This window comes from Ptychodera flava, chromosome 1 (assembly GCF_041260155.1).
Source record: "Ptychodera flava strain L36383 chromosome 1, AS_Pfla_20210202, whole genome shotgun sequence".
Classification (NCBI taxonomy): domain Eukaryota; kingdom Metazoa; phylum Hemichordata; class Enteropneusta; family Ptychoderidae; genus Ptychodera; species Ptychodera flava.
Window position 1 is genome coordinate 17,904,936 of NC_091928.1, and position 21,018 is coordinate 17,925,953.

General features: G+C 37.7%; 1 protein-coding gene across 1 annotated transcript; it reads right to left on the reverse strand.

Moving 5' to 3' along the window:
- Window positions 1-292: 292 nt before the first annotated feature.
- LOC139133320 (uncharacterized) lies at window positions 293-11,283 on the reverse strand. Its single transcript, XM_070699896.1, has 7 exons — window positions 11,035-11,283; window positions 8,219-8,387; window positions 6,590-6,711; window positions 5,212-5,268; window positions 4,468-4,609; window positions 3,666-3,787; window positions 293-3,333 (listed from the first exon to the last, which is right to left on the reverse strand). Exons 1-7 carry the CDS (start codon window positions 11,240-11,242, stop codon window positions 3,263-3,265), a joined length of 891 nt encoding a protein of 296 aa, XP_070555997.1. The 5' UTR covers window positions 11,243-11,283; the 3' UTR covers window positions 293-3,262.
- Between the last annotated feature and the right edge of the window lie 9,735 nt (window positions 11,284-21,018).

Here is a 21,018-nt window from a genome sequence, read left to right on the forward strand (position 1 = left end):
ACGGCAGACTGCCTCCGCTCCTTTCAAGTTGCCCATTTTACTGGTAGGCCTAATTATTAAAACTGTGTAATTGTATCTGTTGACAACCCTATTCACATTTGACCCATCATTTTGCGGAAAATGAAGATATTTGGACAATCAAAAGAATGATAACTGATAATACTGTTGTTATTTGATGTTTAAGCAATTGGAAGTTCAGGTTAACCAAACTGGTGTTTAGGCCAAGAAAATTGAAAGTTTGTTCCCATCCTAGACATATTGCAAAAATGATGCGGTGACGCGGTTCTTTTTCCCTCTCATTTTTTTATTCTTCAACCACGCAAAAACGCAAAAAAACGCAAAAAACAAACAAAATGAAAACAGCAAGGGATGCACAGCAGTGTTGCTTTAGTATTTTTTATAGCAATAGTGCAGCAATGCATAGTTTTGACACTAATTAACAGTGACATATGTGTACAGTTTTGAATGGAATGTTAGTGTCAGTTATTTTTTTACAGTTCTCTTTTATACAGCACTGTGTTATGCACTATCGTCGGGTATTTTTCCGTGTTTTTTTATTTCCTCGAGCAGAAAAAAGGTTGACGACGCGCGCGAGGGTGAGAAACAAACATTTTATTTTTTTGGCCTTATGGTGGCTGGAAAGGGTGCACCAATTCTTTTCTCAGAGTTAATGTCAAGTTTCAAGTGTTAGAATCAAGATATTTAGTTCAATTTCAGGTTAACTCCCTTACGTCATACTTCTCCAAAGAATATAAAAATTGTATATTGAAGCCATGATTTTGAAATATGACACCAGTAAATATCAAAATTTATTTTTCGTATTTTTTTATATATTTGAATTTAATAATAATTGGATAGTACTTAATATTACCAAATTAGTTATAAATATGTTGACACTATTAATTGTAAGATGTGTACGGCGGATTTGTAAATAACATTTGTTTTAATGATTTTACAGGGGTTTACATATCAAAAAAAATATTTAAAAATTCTTTTAAATTTCAAAATGTGATTTTTCAAAAAGTACTTCAAATATAGCAAAATTATCCCATAGCTATCTTGTCTGTAACCTTGTTAGTAGGTTGTAAAAATTCCATGTCCATATCTCATTTTATAGGTTGGATTCAATTGGCATAAAATTATGTAGGAAAACTGTTATTCTGTCAAAAATGTTGAAAACAAGCCATATTTGCACCCCTCTTTTGAAGTCACAGAGCAGTCTTTTGGTTAATCTCACTTTTGACACCTCTTTGACACTCAAAGAATCTAAAAATGCATTTACGCGGCAGTCACTCACTCTGAATGCAAGCACTGCCTTGTCAAACTTTCCTGAAAAACAACAAATAATGACTTTCCTTTTCAAACATTTAACAAAAACTAGGGGACCTCTACCATAGTTAATGCACTAAGGACTCCCTTCTTCTCATTTGGTCAGTTTTTCAAAAGTTTCAACAGGCTATAACTCTGCAATGCCTTTGAGCCCAAATGTCTATTTTTTTATTCCACAAGAGAATGTTGACTACTTTCATATTTTAATAGTTTTACTGAAGTTTATAACTGACTCTCTAGCCTTTCCAGCCGTGATATTTTACGGCAACCGAAATAACGACGACTTTTTCCCAACTGCCCCTGCTCCAATGTCAAGGATTGCACGTAGCAGTAGGTCGGAACGCTATACTTTGTAGCCAGTGATTTTGTTGAGAGAGGGAGGCCACAGAAGATTTGCTATCCTGCAGTGTGGCCATTGCCAGGATTGGAACTGGCAAACCAGTCACATGTGCGTATAAGTGGATTTTAAAACCACATCAATACCTATCGTATCATACCCACGCCTATGTTTTATTTTACTACGGGTGGAACATTGTGTAAATGCATACAAGCTCAGCAGTATGGTGCATTTTACCAGATCTGATATACTCCTGGGATGAACAGTGTGGCACCTGGACATTTGAGTTCGTAAAGACTCTGTATTCCAGGTTTTTAGCTTTAAAAAGTTGAGAAATAATATTATTAATAATAATAAAAGATGTCAGAGTAGACTCCATATTTTGTCGACGTATAAAATTGAGAAAGATAAGAAATCCCCTCGCCAGAGGGGTTTATTCATACTGATGACGTCACATGAAACCAAGATCATTATCACGTCACTGATTCTAAAGCCAATATCACACAATTGGTCTTTATTTTTTGCTGTCGATGAATTGAGTTTACGATTTGTCACGTCCAAACGTACCGTTGCATTTTATCGCATTCTGCGCACACGTGATCGATTATAAATAGCTTCGACAATAGACTTTAACCTTGCTGCAAAAGACATGACAGAACCTATAATGAAAACTGTGATAGTGTTCTACCTTTTGACACGGACCTTACTTTTTGCAAAGCGTTTTATACATGTATAACAGATAATTTCAAGATACACTATACGGCCCTCGAAATTGAAAGACTTAAACTTTTGCCCAAACTTTCCTAATTAAAGCTTTCAACCATTTTTTCAACAAATCAAGAATAAAATCAGGGGTCGCCGAGCAATGGTGTTACTAGAGAAACAAATAAACTAATGTTGACCGATATTTCCCGAAGTTTGAAATTGAAAAAGGCTGCTACCCCAGTTGGAAAAATATTTTTTTTATTTTTACGAAACCAAGAAAACTTTCCTTACCCCAAACGATTCAAAATAAGCACAGAAAAAAGGTAAGAATATGAGAGGCCAGGTATTTGTCCCCTACCTTATGAGCTGCTAACGAGTTATTTGGTCAGGGCGATAAGCTCGCACGTTGGTGATCGGCAGAACAAATTAATGAAGGGGATTAGCTAGGGAGGGCGATAAACATAGCTGTTTTCTTTGAAATACTATATACAGACATAGCTAGGGTAAAGTAATAGGCACACAATACACAGGTAAGGCTTGTATAATGAAAGACAGTTTAATACATGATATTTATTGATCATATTCATAACTTCTTGACTAATATTGCTTGCAATACCCTGTGCTATAATTGAATGTGAAGCAACAGCGCATTTTATATTGTATAAGGCAAACTAATAAGTTATGTAAAGTTACTGCTGTTTACCAGTGTTTATCGTTGGGGCACTAGATTTTGGCGGACTACATAAACGTATAGTGCAATCCTAAGCTTGAATGAATGGCCATAAAATCCATAGAGTATATTTGTCTAGAAGATAGTACTGTAAGTTTTAAGAACCCATGATCCTATCGGCATCCATCTTGGACTGTCGATGAGGTTACAACTTGTCGCATTCAATTCTCTTCATAGGTCATGAACTTGAACTTGATGTGGTCTCCTTCATCGGGTATGAAACAATCAACACCTATATTGATAATTAAACAGAAACGACCATAAAAATGACCTCGAATGTGACAGGGTACTGAGCAAAATGATGGAATATTTAAAAACGTTGAAAGAACAAAATACTGGCGACTACAACTTGTTTAACATTCTACGATTTATCAATCGGACGAAATACATTGGAGAGCAAGGAGCATTCAATTCTGTTTCTGTATCGTTGGCTCTTGTAAGTCAGAACGACGTTTTCTTTTTCTGACCTTTGACCATATTCTGCATACTTCTGAAGTTTATACTGAACTTCGTGATTCGGTGTTCATGTTTTAAGCTTTTACTGCTCATTAAGAAGAATTTTACCTTTGTCCAAGAGGTCATCGTGATTGTAAATTGCCCAGTAAAGTTTCTGGTCAAAGTCACCCCAGATTCCCTGGATCGCTTCTATGTAGTGGCCAAGTCTAGCGTACACACTCGTCACAAAACTAACGAAATTGAATATTGAACAAAGCATGTCATAATAATAGTAAACATATATTGTATTATGGTTGTTTTATAACGTCCGATAAATACTCGTCAAATTATTCTTATTTTTGTCGACGTGAATTTAATTTGGAGAAAATGTGACAATGTAGAAAATCGTCTTGAACGTAAATAAATTATCCTCCGTCTATCTTTTTGTCCGTCCGTCTGTTCGTCTGTGTCTATCTCTGTCTGTCTCTGTCTGTCTGTCTGTCTGTAGTGTCTGTCTGTCTGTCTGTCTTCTGTCTGTCTGTCCGTCTCTCTCTGTCTGTTTGTCTGTCTGTCTCTGTCTTGTCTGTCTGTCTGTCTGTCTCTCTCTCTGTCTCTCTCTCTCTCTCTCTCTCTCTCTCTCTCTCTCTCTCTCTCTCTTCTCTCTCTCTCTCTCTCTCTCTCTCTCTCTCTCTCTCTCTCTCTCTCTCTCTCACATGCCGACAACCACTACTTTCCTGCCAGATTAACTGTGTGTGACTCCACATGTTAACGGACCCAGGAAGGCAACGTGTTTATAAAACATATCTTATTCAATGTGTCATTCACTCCGTTCATCTGAGTATTATCTGAGAATTCATCTAAGTTTATTTTCACATAGTACATGTATATCAAAACGGAAATAAACGATGTAAATATCATTTTTAACACTTACTTGAACTCATGCTGACTTTGAGATTCCAGCCGAATCATCATCTGATAGAGAGATGTACCAAGATTGACGTAATCAAGATGATAGCTGCCAAGAGTTCCGTTGCCGTGTATCGTATCGATGACGGATACATCAGCAGAAAAGTCTAGAAAAGTAAAGGTGGAGGGATATCGTGCCACATTGGTCACAAGTTTTCAGCTGAGTTTTTTTGAAAGAAATCGACATTTCCTAATAATTTTTGGAATGTCACGTCTCAGTCGTCGGTGAACCCAAAGATTCATCTCTGTATTGTCACTGTATCAGACAGTACAATCCGGGCATGCGCATTTTATTACAATCTTTTAAATTATTTTGACTTGTCGATTGTTCAAAACTTTACAGCAATTCTTGTTGGGTCGTTTAAATACATCTGAAATAAATACATTGTAAATTTCGCTGCGAACCAATGAACTGATACACATACCTAAACACTGATAGGAGGGAAATGATATTACTACTTGAAAGATGACAAGACGGCGAGGAATTTTGTCATGCCGCACTTTAACAAAGGTGACACAAGTAGATGAACAAAGCAATGAAGGTACTCTCATTCTGTTTGCGGTTTCATCGCACATTGTTGTCTAAGTCGCCAATGTTGGTAAGAAAGAAATGTTTAATCTAAGTAAACAGCGAGGATTTATCCCTTTTCGAAGCAATTCCTCAATATCCTGTTTATTTCGTTTAAGTATACAAGCATGTTTTGCTTACATTTCATATATTTCCAAATCACGTGGTCGCCATCTTGAGGATAGTACGAATCAACCCCTGTGAACGGATTAAGGTAAACTATAAATCTTGACAGAAATGCGAGATACGCCTGCATAGGTGTTGCGTTGATAGCACTAACTGTTAATAGACTTAATTAAGGTAGTTCTCGGCTCGACAACAAAATACTTAACTTTTGCTCAAACTTTCATTTCCTTGAGCAGACTTTCACCATCACCTCGAAACGAAAGACTTAACTTTAGCTCAAACTTTCTTCGGGCAGACTTTCAACCATTCTCATTAAAAATGAAGAATAAAAGTCGAAGGTCACCCTGCAAATTTTTGTACTAAGAAGCAAATCACCTAATATTTACCGAAATATCAAATTCAAAATGGCCGTTATCCCTGCCTTATCTCCATGGAGGAAAATGAAATTCCCGATTTTTGAAAAACGAATACGGTGAAAACATTTACTCCATAAGCTTTGAAGTGTGCCCCACAATCACTGGACCAAAAGAATATTGTAAAAAACTTAGTCCAAGTATCTGCCCCGAGGCGCGTTCTGCCCCACTTAGTTAATGATAAAGGTGTTCAAATATGTTTGCACATTCTTCTAAGTTGTTCTGGCAGAGTTACAGTGATGAATATGAAGAAGTTTATTTCAAGATAAAACAGTTAGAGTAATGAACGCTGTCTCTGAGAAGTGAAAGCTATGGGAGTTCCACTTGTTAAGGCGGTGACTACATCAAAGTTCAAAATAGTCATTTTCGTTATCATTTTATATGTAGGTACCAGTGATTATAAAAGAAATATGATCATGAGAAAGATTGTGTTTCCATTTTTTACTTTTAAATATACATCACAAAGAAATACATCTTAAAGCCTTTGATTTTTTGGAGCCCCCGTTGCTTTGTAACAAATTTCAATTCTTGATTAAAACAGAAAAAACATTGTAACCTTAATAAATTATTTTCAAAAGTTTTGAAGATAAGGAAGAGTTGCTGATCAATCAAGAACGGTGCACGACATTGTATGAACCAACACCACTGAGAAAAAACTGCTGAGTAAGTATATATATTTTTCGCTCGTTCCTTTGTAATCACAAAAATAATACTCTGGTCATTTCATCTTGAATTCTTGTTTGGAGAACCGACTGTTTGGATATAGATTTCAGAATGACCTTTGAACTGCGTCTTTTGTGAAAGTTCATGAAAGCACAAATGTTTTAATGACATATTTTAGCATGTCTGCATGCCAGTCAGTGGAACTGGCTGACACTGCGCTACATACGGGCAAGCATCTACCTTTTAGAAGCACGACATTATAGATCCATAGATAAGTTTTCTTCGGTCTTGTTGTCACGAAGGAAGTCTATTCTCACCTTTGTCTGAAAACACATTGAAGATATATAGTCCCCAAAAGAGTTTGTCCTCTGTGCTAGCGAATACACCATTGATTCCTTCGATGTAGTGACCATACTCCTCGTCGTAGGTGGCGTTGAAACTGACGGGATAAGCAAAGACAACCCTGTTAGTCAAAAGTGAGTGTGCCACTTTCGAAAACCAGCCTACTTTGTGCTGATCATGCATCTTCTCTATACGTGGATATTTCAAGGACCTACACTAGCGTGCAGAATTTTCGTTTTGCACGTTTTACGTGAGTTTGAGACTGAAAGGCGGTACCGTAAAGTAACTTGAGGTAAAATGCATCTTGACGACAGACATTTGACTCTCAAGCTCTTACAATATTTTTTGGCCTACCACTCGAGGGGGCTCATTTTGAAGGTTGTGGAGAATAAATTTTTCACTTAGATTTGCGAAAATCGAGAATGTTATTTTTGCCCTATCGAGATGACACAGGAATGGCGGCATATTTTGAATTACAAATATCAGTATATATTATACACCTACTGCCGTAACCTATGGGAGTTTGACCGTCCAATAACTTTCCGTATTTTGTATAGTACGCGGAGTCCCGAATACGGGAGACGCGCGACGCGCCTGTTTGACCTTTGACCTAACGATTATCGGATGTAAACAAACTATTTTACGGAGAGTTATAGCCTATATTATTTGGTAATTTGTTTCTGTGGTACCAACTTTTGCTGGTGACCCCTTATTTTTATTCTTGATTAGGTAAGAAAATGGTTGAAATTTTGCTTTTGGAAAGTTTGAGGTAAAAATTGTAGTCTATTGTTTTCTACACGTCAAAAATATGAATCAAGTGCAATGGCGAAATACCCGATACTGACCCACGCTACGACAACGTTACACGCAAAAATGACTAATTAAAGGCCTGCAGACAGAATTGAAAGCAGAAACACACAGGCAATATCAGCGTAAATACATTTAAACTGAAACTTTGCGAGCTAAGGTAGTATGCATCTCCAAATTGAAAGACTCAAACTTTCGCTCAAACTTTTCTCAATGAAACTTTCAACCGGACTCTTACCAAATTAAGAAGAAAAATATGGGGTCACCACGCTAGAGAAACAAATTAATACCCAATATTTGCCGATGTTCCATATTGAAATGGCCGCCATACCTGTGTAATCGTAATGAGGGAAAATGGAATTCTTGCTTTTTTGCAAAACTAAGCCGGTGAAAACTTAAGTTACAAAATGAGCCCCCTCAAGTGGTAGTCAAAAGAATAGAAAGAATATCGTAAAGTCAGAGTGTCCGAATATCTGTTCCCGAGGCACATTCTACTTAACCCTTTGAGTGCTGTAATTTTTCCCACCAACTTTTTGTGTATCAGTTTTCCCATTTTTATGATTTTTTTCTGTAATGTTTTTGATAATTTTGGATCAAATGGACATAACATTAATTGGCTACAGTTTTTGATCAAAATTTAGGAAAAAATCTGAACAAAACTTGTATAAAATTAAAAAAAATTGTCTGTACTACATTTATAAATGCAACAAAAATCGACTTTGGCACTGAAAGGGTTAAGGGGCCGATGAGCATTCGATTCTTCCTAATGTAAATTATTTATGTTCGAAATGCCTTACCAGAACTTGCCCGGTTGTTCCCTTTGCAATAACAACATAGCCTGGTACAGATTCATCCCCTGATATATGGAGACAGTGTACTGACCGTCCCTCTCGTGGGTCATGTCGTTGAAGACGGTTAGGTCAATGGAGACACGTGGATGCCCGGCATTTGTTGTTTCGCTTTTCACTGAAATTCAAAGTTGATCATTATTATTGAGTCATTAAACTGATGGTGTCGGCGACATTCTCCATGCGACATTTCAACATGTCTCTGTGATATCTTCGTCGGATTGCTACACGGCATCCTTTGGTCTTAAATCCTCATAACCTGACTGGTTTATGGTGGAAAAGTTTGCAAAGTACGGATTTACAAAGCATTAAGGTAGAACCCTCCCACAAAGTTACAAGGGAGAGCATCAGAAATGCCATTTACAGTAAAGAGGAATTAAGTCCAATTAATGAACGCTATTATGAAAGAAAATATGATTTTACTGGACCATGGTCTCCCATATATAGTCTACCATTTAAGGTAGCCATAGACACAAAAACACGTGAATTCCAGTTCAAACTTCTTCATCATATTCTGTACACAAACTACGATCTATCTAGAAGAGGCATGGACCAATCACCGCTCTGTTCATTCTGCCAAAACAGCAACGAGACACTAGATCATCTTTTCTACACCTGTAAATTCACTGAGACCTCCTGGAACGAGTTTCACACATTTTTCGAGGAATCTCTCAGTTTGTTCACGAGACATAACTTAAGTGAAGTGCTCTTTGGTGTGGACGGTTGCTCTGACATTCATAATCACTTGCTACTGTTGGCCAAAAGACACATCTATGCCATGAAAATGAAACAGAGTAAACCACACTTTGCAGTATTTATTTTGCAAGTGAAATTCAACTACCATCTAGAGTATGAAATAGCTCTAGAAAAAGACAAATTAGAGAGACAATGCAGCAAATGGATTTCAATTTTACACAAAATTGTAGATAACTAAGCACTGTACTTCATTTTAATTTAAGTTACTGTTACTAAAGAAAATGTTGCCAATAAAACAACTTAAATACAAAAAAAGCATTAAGGTAGAATGCGCCTCGGGGACAGATATTTGAACTCTCAAACATTTACAATTCTTTTCTGATCTACCACTTGTGGGAGGGAGTTCATTGTAAAGTGATTGACTTTTGTTTGTTTACAGTTAGAATAAATCTCGCTGTCTTCTCCGGGCACATGACAATTAAATCAATATATTCTGTCAACTCAAAATGACCAATTCATTGTCCCCTTAAGAATATGGGGATTACTGCCGTTTCTTTATCATCTCAAGTGAAGAACGGAAAGCGAACGAAGAGAAAAAATCACAAGAAAAATCGGTTTTCCCCCGTATTTTCTTTGGGGTTTAATACGTGGAAAGGTTACACATTAGTACCCGTTTGATTTTATGACTGTCAGTCTTCAAAAACGCAAGGAGTCGACTCAGACTAAAGCGTCGGGGTTTTTTTTCTGCTCAGATTCCTGAAACACTCCTCTGGGACAGGTGTTTTTCAAATACACACAAACATAAGTGGCTTTGTGGCAAGAAAGAACGAAGCAACATTATTTCATTGTGAAAACGTATGGAAAAATGATGAGTCTGCAGATGTTGTTACAGAACTTGGAGGCAATGACCTCGTGAAATACGCTCTCGATCTTGTATTGAAATCAAGCCTGGTGACACCGCTTTTTAAATTCATTTTCCGACAGAGCTTCTTTTACCGACTTAACTGTTAATGGCCCAACGTCGCGATAGCATTGTCTTGCAGTTTTACATGCAGCAGGTCAATGGTGTGCTGACATGGTGCGTTACGCATAGGAGTCTACTATACCTTTAAAATCAAACCTCGCCCACGCAAAATGCTTTATTCGCATACGCAGCTATCGTAAAGACTTGAACGAATGTCTCCATTAAGGCGTAGGCCCTCATTTCGTCCACAAATTGGTCACGCTTAACTCAATCCCCAATAAAGATTCATTTTTTCACAACCGAAAACTGGGACTGTGAAAGGGACCAGGCGATGAGATAGCGAAAAGAAATTGCGCAGTCTAATTTTAACCTTTCATGACATATATGGAAACTCGTGACTTCGCCTTTGTGATTTTCTCGTGACTCCCACCTGATTGTTTGGCAGAGAACGATTTGAAAAGCAGTCTTATTTCTTTGTACTGGTGTATTAGGCGAAAAGAAAGGAAAACACCTATACGCGTGTGCACAAAAATATAAACAAAGGCCCGACGTCACTGAGAGCCGGATAAGTTTAATCTCACCAGTTATCGTTATATTCATTGAGCATTTTTTCTGTCTACTAAAAAGTTCCCCAAACAGATATACATCTACTTGTATTTGTCAGAATACAAGTTGACTTTGAGTTGACACATTAGACTCTACTGTGAGGATAAAAAGGACGATTTCAAAACATTTACGCATTAATATATTCAAATTGACTGGCAATTTAAACAGTTTTGCGCGGTGCATTATTTCCTTACTATAGGCAATGGTCCAAAATAATCAAATAAAGGCAAGAACAAAAACAAACCACCCCCGAACAACAAAAAACAACAAAAACCAGGCACAGCCGTACGGGTGTTATAAATTTCAGCGTGCACATTATTGACCTCGAGACCGACGGATAAAATTAGGCTTATCTCTTTTACAATAATGTCTTCATTGCAAGCCAAATGCCCCTTCGATGACTGTGTCGAAATGCAATCGGGAAGGCGGACGTTTCTATGGTAATTGAAAGTGAAAGTCTGCATTCGGGAAAACATAAGGAAAGGTAAAATTCACTCACCTAGTAAATCTTGGTGCATCACAACCACGGCACATGAAATGAAAGTCAGCGTCCCTGAAAATGCCAACGCCAACGAGATGAAAACAGCAGAATTCATGTTGGCCAAAGCAATTCGACGAAAATTGAAGAAATATGTGTTTAAGTAGAGTGGAGCAGTGACTTTGACTACCCGGCTGATTGGAACACAAACAAAGTGCTTGCTATACATGTATGAAGTGGTACACAACCGCTGTTATGGACAAACACAATAGATTTTATCGAGAGTTTCGTTCCTGCAGCATACCATTGTATATATATGATACTGGACCCGAGCCAGCGACATACGAATTGCATCACCATCCTCTCTTACCGGGTCATACAGACATTGTCCATTCATGCTGGTGTACAGTGTATAGGTCACGGTGTATAACACTGCCACGGACATTTTAACCTCTGAGTGTTTTAGCTGAAACGGCAGTTAACGTTTATTCATCAATACCCTTTTTACCTCTCACATCATAAATGTCCTGAAATTATTACAACATTAAAATTATTATTTTCATTACTTTATTATTATAACTTTCATAGAAGAGTCATAAACAAGATAATTTCAAATTGGAACTTACAACAACATTAGTAAGTCTCGCTACGTCAAGGGACGGATTCCTCTTGCAGGCATATCTTTCGCGGACACATGTACACTTAAAATAAACAAGATCAGTAAGTGAATACTTTTATCTATTGTACCAGCACATTCAATGCAATGAATTTTAGTAAACCAAACTTTACAGATATACTCTCTCATACCTCCCGTTCACCATGCTACTACAACTGTAAATGTATTCCCCGCAGACTAGGTAAGCTGTAGTAATCAAGGTAACAGTTGGGTCCTACAACACAAAGGGTTGCCGAGTCGCAGGCTACGCCATGTGAAGAAGAATTATCGAGGGGCGCATTTAGACGCAAACTTCGGAATTGTCATCATGTCTACAGACCCTTAGAAATTTTGTCGTCCCTACTCAAAAAATATCGCTTTGTTTTGGAACAAGTCAATCAAACAATACTATTCATTTTCTTCACTGCATCTGGATCATTATTTTGTAGCCACATTCATCAATTGTCGCGCCACCAATAAGTGCAATGATTATGAGGTTAGTATACTGGCAGGGTAAAAGTACTAACTCAATAAGTGTGTGAAACAATTGGTATGTTATATCAAGAACTCCTGTTTCTTTGCTTTTAAATACAGATTAAGCAACGCCTTAAGGGTATCAATCACCTTCAACTTTTCCCGCCATAGAACTCAGATCTGACATGGTTGTAAACTGCCAAGTAGAGTTTCTTGTCAGGTAAAGGTAGAATGCGCCTCGTGGACGAAAATTCGGACCCTCAAAGGTTTACAATTCTTTTTTGTCTACCAATTGTAGGGATTCATTTTGAAGCTCACAAAGTAAACGTGTTAGACAGCCAATCGAAAATTTTGTTTCTCCCATAGAATTAACACAGGGATGACGGCAATAATTTGAATTTCAAATGTTGTATATCTTTCTAGAACCAAAATTTGCACTGTAACCCCTGCTTGTTATTTTTGGTTTCGAAAGAGAGTGGTTGAAAGTTTCACTGAGAGAAGTTTGAGCGAAAGCTTACGTCCTTCGGTGCTGTGGCGCATTGTACCTTAATAGCGTAGGGAAATTAGTAGGGCTCTGGTTGTCGACGAGGCTATCATCGAACAAAACCTCCACACCGATCCGCAAAAAATGACCAATAAGAGTAATATTCTTGTACATCTGCAAATAATAGCCAGGAAGAAATGGGCCACACATTTGTCGAATATACATGATTGAATGTTTATATATGAGCATTTCATCATAAACTTATTTATAATGTGCCCATGAGAAACTTCGGAAAATCCCTTCTCACCTATACGACACCAACGTTTGCGTTATCATGATTCATTATACAAAACTTAATTGTAATAAGTTTATGGCACTGTTTGAAATACAGAAGCAATTTGCTGCTGATGTGCAGCATTGAATAAGCTGTTTCTCTGATCGGTCGATTGTCACTATTCACAGCGACTTAGGGAGTCTATTGGTATTGTTTTAATTATATTGGTAAGATTCAGCTACCCAATTGGACAACAGCTTATTCAATGCTGCACATTAGCCCGTAATTTGCGTTATAAGAAGAAAATTTACGACTGTCACAGTTTACTGTTGGCAAATAAAGACAGCTGGAGACGATCAAATCATGATGAAAGATGCTATTTTATTTGCATTTCGAAAAGTTAAAAACAACGACTGTCGCCAAACAGTAGAGCAATCAAACACCAAAAATTCGTTTTTTCAAACATCGTCGTCGCCGTCATCATCATTACCATCGTCATCGCCATCATCATCATCATCATCATCATCATCATCATCATCATCATCATCATCATCATCATCATCATCATCATCATCATCGTCGTCATCGCCATGAACAACATACAACAATGGCAACATTCAGGCACCGGATGCTGTAATTGCGAATCGCCGTGCCAGGAAAATGACATGTGTATCAACGCGATTAAAATAGACGAAAAGCTAAAAATGAAAAGTAAAAAGTGGAAAGACAGAAGTAATGCAGTGATAGAATTTGCTACTTGGAGAGATTCCCTCTAAATGCACTATGCAATGACAAGAAAACTAAGAGTACAACCTTAATACAGTGAGTGAGAAAGATAAAATGCTGAAACCTTTAAAAAAGAAGGAACATGCAGTTCACTTTGTTAGAAGTAAGTACTGCAGGTCTCAAGAACAACATAGTGACCATGTCAGATAGTCACTTCTCAGGTCGGCAATCGCCCAATTCACTTCCTTTCATAGGTCATATACATGAACATGGACTTGATGTGATCCCCATCATCCGGTATGATGCAATCTAAACCTACAATGATTATTATAAACATTACATGGAAATGGCCTTGAACGTGTCGTTATCATACCTATGCATCTGTCATTTGACATATACTTTTCATATATGTATTGAAACTCCGAAAATCAGCAACTCCTTAAGCATGGAAGATTATTACATAATTTGCCCGAACACCGTATTCCATTTTATATTCATACAAAGATCATCGTAAACCGTTTTACATTATTTTCATGTACCCAAATGTCCTTATAGAATATAAAGATTGGCGAAAGTTCTTAACATAATTCTTCTCCTCGTTAATCCTTTGAGTGCTGTAATTTTTTTCCACCAAAAAATTAGTGCAACAATTTAACAATATCTCTGAATTTTCCTGTATTTGTAAAATTATTTTTGACCAAACGGACATCATATTTCATTTGCTACAGGTTTTCATCAAAATTTTGGCAAAACTCTGAAAAAAATTGACTGGGAAACATTTTATAAAGGCGACAAAAGTTGACTATGGTGCTCAAATGTTTAATGAAACGATAACTATAGGTTGTGATCATTTGCCCGAATTTATATAAACTGTAATAATTCTTTACAGAGAATTTACCTTTGTCTAAGTTCTCGTCGTGATTGTAAATTGCCCAGTAAATGTCTCTGTAATAATCACGCCAGATTCCCTGGATTGCTTCGATGGAATGACTGAGTCGAGGGTATACACTCGTCACAAAACTACAAAAATGTAACAATTCATAACATGATGCTACATAACATGATGCTACATTTTACCAGCCGATATCTATAACTTATCCTTTGGTTAATATGGAATTGATAATTTAAAGAAAAATATAACAGCAATAGAAAAATAGAACACCGCCATAGAAGTCTGTCTGTTTGTTTGTTTGTCTGTCTGTCTGTCTGTCTGTCTGTCTGTCTGTCTGTCTGTCCCCTCCCTCCTCCCCCCTCTCTCTCCCCCTCTCTCTCTCTCTCTCTCATCTCTCTCTCTCTCCTCTCTCTCTCTCTCTCTCTCTCTCTCTCTCTCTCTCTCTCTCTCTCTCTCTCTCTCTCTCTCTCTCTCTCTCTCTCTCTCTCACACATCCACAATTTTGTAAGATTCATTATTTGAAACTGAGAATGTTCACGTATGATGATAGCGTGTTGATACATGATTGAAAGAGTCAGCGAAGTGCGTGATTTTTAAAAAATTTCAAATGACTGACAAACTGTAAATTCCATGGTGTGATTATTCAAAACGTACCTACTTGAACTCATGAAGACTTCTACGTTCGAAGTTTTTCATCATTTCAAAGAGACATGTACCAACACTGATGCCATAGTGAGAAAAAAGGTTGTATACCATGAGTGGTATCGATGACCGATACATTGGCAGAAAAATCTGGCGGGAAAACGTTAGAAACAAAAGTAGGCTGTTTTAGGCCGTAGTAGTTTTCGGTTCAGTAGAAAAAAGCATGAACATTATCCATATTATCCATCATTAGAGGTTCAGAACTTTGATCGTTTGGGAACGTGCTCGATTGTGAGTAGAATGACGGGTGTAAACAGTTACGTTGTTCTCTCATACTGTACCTTATATTCCATTAATTATGCAATATAGCTCTTTTCTCAGTTGTACTTGTTGTACTTTGACTTAACAGTCACTTAGTGACACACAATATACAAAGTAGAATATGTCATTTAACATTAAAGTGAATAAAAGAAATACTGAGGAGATTAATTTAAATCAAATGGTAAATGGAAATTCTGTCGGCGGGGAAAAATTACGAGAAAGTATAGGAGGCAGTTATACCGCTTTCGTAAAAAGTCACAATGGAACTACGGATAAATAGAGTGTTAAGAGGGTATTCAGTTTAAGTTTCTCCGGTGTACGTCTCAAGTTGAGGAGTTGATGGAATGGTCTTGGCTGTGTTAGTAACAGGTCAGAATGTTTTTTTCTCTTTCAACAGCGTACAGTCCCAGTATTTTCCTTGCACAAATATCTAATACTCACGTTTCATATATTTCCAAACGACCTGATGGCCTTCCTTCGGACGATAATGGTCGACCCCTATGAAATAATGTCATACAACAATTGTGAGAAACTACGAGATATGTCTGCATGTTCCGAATTTAGAAAGGGACAAATTGATATTACACTGAGCTCTTTTATGGAGAGGACAAAACACGGCAGGTAAAGTGTCAACTTGGATGGAACCCTCCTATCCCCGCTCCTTAAAATGAATGAAAATACGTCAATGATTTAAGGACGAATAGCATGCTTAGTTAAGCCTCATAGCTGCAGAGCATCAAATAACTCTGACCAGACCACAGTCGTCAAATTCAAACTGACGCATCGCTGCTGACGGTAGAAAAATCCCCTTCCCCCGTGTTTCCATTCCTGATAGAGGTCTGTACTTACCTCTGTCCCAAACCTCGTTAAAGATATACAGTCCCCAAGATGATTTATCTTCGTAGCTTTCAGATACACCATTGATTCCTACGATGATGTGACCAATCTGCTCGTTGAAGGTGGCTGACGGAATGAGAGGAGATCATTCTGTAGACCCAGACCGATCCGTCCTCAACATAGCATTTAATAAGAACGTATCCGTCTGCTTCAGCAAATGCTAATTATGTGATCTATATGACTACACATGTTATTTTCGCATGTTATTTTGTGTATCATATGTTCAAGTTGTATATCATAACATATCGTCTTCTGTGTCAAACTATAAAGACAATAAGAGACGCTGCAGTCAATGATATCAAAACAAACACCGCTGCACGGAGGTACTATTCTTTGTTAGGCTATTACTACACATGCTAGCGATTAAACAACGATTTACGTAGAGGGCAATCTTGCAAACAAACAGACAAACAACAAACAAACAAACAAATCATGCAGATATAGATCCTGCACAGAAGCTTGCAGACAGTCATTTGAGTCAGTGACATAAAATAGAAGCAACACAATTAGGCTCACTCATATTCAAATATCAAGTTAACAGAAGGAAATTTCGAGGCTGGCTTTTCTTTAATGAAGTTTTGCAGACTGAGATTGACTCACCTAAATTTGGTCGGTTGTTGCCTTTGCAATTGTACCATAGCTTTGTACAAGGTCATCCCTGGTTTTATACCCACAGTGTACTGGCCAATCTTCTTGCGTGTCATTTCATTGAAGACGGTTCAGCGTGAATGTCACGTCTTCCGCTGGAATGCAAGGTGATGATTATATCAATACTTTGCTGACAAAGTCATGGGTTATGACGCTATTTTTACAATTCCGTTACCTCTATGTCTCAAAGGCACCACCGTAGTTGATAGGGCTTTCTGCTACACTAAAAGCCCTATCAACTACGGTGGTGCCTGTGCTATGTCTTGAGTGCCAGTATGATCGACTGACAGTCTTCATCAAGGAGCGAACCGAGAAATGAAATTACAACAAAATGAAATTCTTGTGCAGTACAGTCACAGTCCCCCCACTGTACTGTGGTGCAGTGCACATACGAACTTCGCTTCTCGGTATCTATTGCCGGCTTATAGACTTACATGTCATATTGTTCACTTGAATGTCATATGCTATTGACCTCGCAATTACACACACTGTCTCCTCATTCGGTTATCGCCTGCAACACAATGTATTGTTTCGTTAGACTACTGATCTCCCTAACCTTTACAGAAACGCATCGTCGTACACCACGCCCTCTTCGGCGAGTCTTATCACCCAACGCCGATTTTTGCGAAGGTCAGCGGAGCGGAAATTATCGCTCTGGCCTGCGAGAATGCAGAAACGTGAAGCTTCACATAGCGAAAAATCGCTTTTTGTTTCCCAAAGGCCCAGGTCGACCAGAGGAGGCAACAAATCATTATAACTACTATATAATAGTATATTTAAGGTTTCAAACCAAGACATTGACCTTTTAAAGCCAATAATACTCTAGTGGTTAATAATAAGATCAAAACTCCCATAAATTATATATTTCGGAAAGTATAGATATAGGAAAACATTTTGTTTACCATAGTGTCACCATTGTTTACATAACAATCACTTGACGAGTAATTTGCATAACCTTTCAAAAATCGGTTTTCCCTATGTTTTGTTTCAATGCTTTGAGATATAAGGCTGAAATTTGTGTGAGTGCAAGCTGTCCTAAGGATCTTCCAAAGTGTGTCTCAAAATTTTTTTAAACCTTCTAAAACAATTTTTATGCCAGAAAAACTTCCAGAGCGGTGAATTTAACCCTAGTTGATTTCTTTAAAATTGTGCTCCAAAAAAACTAAGCAAGATATAAAAAATCTGAGACACACTTTGGAAGAACGCTGTGACAGCTTGCATTCCAGAAAGTTTGAGTCAGATATTTTGGAGTATTGAGACAAAACATAGGGAAAACCGATTTTAAAAGGTTATGCAAATTACCTGTCACATGATAGTTATGTAAACAATGGTGACACTGTGGTTACCAAAATGTTTCCCTATATCTAGGCTTTCAGAAAATGTATAATTTACGGAGGCTCTGAGCTTATCATCCACCAGAGAATTGTTAGATTAAAAAGGTCAATTTCTTGTCTTGGAACCTTAAAGCAAATCTGCTATGTCATAAATGGAAAGAACAGTGACTTCAAGTTCAACACTATGTTTGGGTTTTCCAGAAGAGCTGACCATTGGAATGATTGCTTGTCTTGATCGATTGACCAATAGCCTCGTTTTCACTTCATTGTACTTTTGCGGCACAACAAGTGAGAAATACCAAGACATGTGCGCCCGCAAAAGTTAAAAAAAACTCAGACGTTAGGAATGGATAGAAAATTCAGTGGGTCAAGAAGGCCAATTCCTTGACAATAGACCTAATGTGAACACAAGAAATAAGTAGACAACACCTCTAACAGATCTGCCACTAAAGAAAGGGATTCGCCGGTACCCAATGAGTATGGTCTATAGACGTCAACGTTCAAGTTATTCACTCGATCGAAGGAGCCTACTAGCTTTCGTATCCAAAAGATGCGGGAGGTCGACGAAAGCATCATCACTATCAAAACAAAACGAGACATGTTCAAATACACAAGTTTAAAGTAAAAAAATGGACAAAACTGAAAACAAGATGGCGTTGGTTTTGATTCTTGAACCCATGCGCACAGTTTAAAGATTCGCTTTGCACCCATGCGCACACGGTAACTAAAGCAAAATTTACCGCTATAAATCAAAATGGATTAAATTATCATTTAAAAATAATCAAAAGGCATGCATCACCCCAATATGAATTCTTCTGACTAAACTTCGACTAAATGAACACCCATGCCAAACATCACAGTTATCAAATTAGCGGTTTGGGAGTTGAAAATACGGGCTTCATAAAAAAGCTCAAAAAGTGACTTTAAAGTTATCCAATCCAAAAAGCAAAAAGCGTATTTGCCCGAGTGACCATCCTAAAAATTTCAAAAACAAAATAATACAAAACAAAAATCAAACAAACAAAAATACCACCTAAATCAAAACGAAAAGATATCGAATGGTTTCTGAGATTACTTCGTCGACGGCATACAGCACTCAGTATACGGCATACAGCACCCGACACACGGCATACGCAACGCCATTTATTCAATCAAAAGGATTGCCCATTCACATGCTCCAATCGAGTTAAAATTACCCAATAAGGCTGTAATCTTCTATTGGGTCCTAGTTATATACACGGCATCACATTAGTCCAACACATTAGTCCGTTGAACCTGCAGTCCAAAGGACTGTATTAAAAAATACCAACTCTACAAATAAAACGATCAGTGGGCTGGGATCGAAGTCTCAGAGTCCAGAAAAAAGACGAATTCATGGTTTTTAGACAACAAATAAAAGCAAAATCAACAGCCGTAAAGTGCGATAGACTCGATCTTAAGTAAACTTGAACTTGTGACGCTTGAATGTTGATATTTTCCAAATGCTTGAAAAGTTGGAACACTCGAATTTTTCAATGTTTTCCAAGGTTGTCACCATATAGGCTCTACCACAGACGGGTAAAGTTGAAATGCAAAAAGGATATTCTGATACAAAGCATATATGGGACATGAATCTATTACACCAAAGTGGAAGAGAGTCATTTGTATTTTCAAAGTTGTACGAAAAGACAGACATTGAAACCAGCTTGTCGACTCACCGAGAGGGTCATTGCGCATAACGACTACGTTGCCTGAAACGGCGTTCAGTGAGACGAATGTCACCGCTAATGAGACGAAAACAGTCAACTTCATGTTTGTTACTGTAAACCCTTTCTTTTTCAGGGCAAAAAGGAGTACACGCTCATGAAGTATATGCTTTGTACGCAGTTATTTCTCTTGTCAGGTGATCGAAATCAAGGCGAATTATTATTGGTTGTTTGAAACAAGGCGTGGTTCTGTCCTTCATGCATATTTTACATTAAATTGGAACCGAGCCAACGATACTGATAAACATATTGTTCTCGTCCCCTACGCCGTACAGGTAGACTTTACTCGAGTACAATGACTAAAAAAAGTTAGCTTTAAAACACATCTATATTGAGATATTGAGCTTCAATGCGTGTAATTTGTAATTTGAAACAATTATTACATGTTCACGGTTGCCTGCGTATTCACGGCACCAGCATTTGGCCATGGACCTATCGGCGTCCCGAAAAAAACGACGTAACATGTCCAATTAAGTGAAAACAAAAGAAACAAAAACATAAAACCCGTAAAATGAGGCATTCTGACATGCACATTGTCTTCCTCGCTGCAACTTATTTCTGGGTTTTGCGAGGCATACGCTATTTGATGATACGGATTTACAGACTTTTCATTGCCCGATCTTCGTGGCAATATTTTGTTTTCAGAGGTCAGCATGGCTTCCAAAAACCTGTAAGTTTTACTCTACAGATTGTTTTGCTTCTCTGATCACCCCTTCGAGATATTATGGTTGATCCCCAAGCCTATAATAAAACGTAATAAAAAGTTTCAGTGCACATATTCATAGTGTTTACTGTTATAGACCCAACATAGTAGACTCATGCGCGATCGTGCATGGGAGAAAGGGACTGTGATTATATAATGAAAACACGAGGAAATGAATGCATCCTTGATAATGGTATGGATTTGGATTTG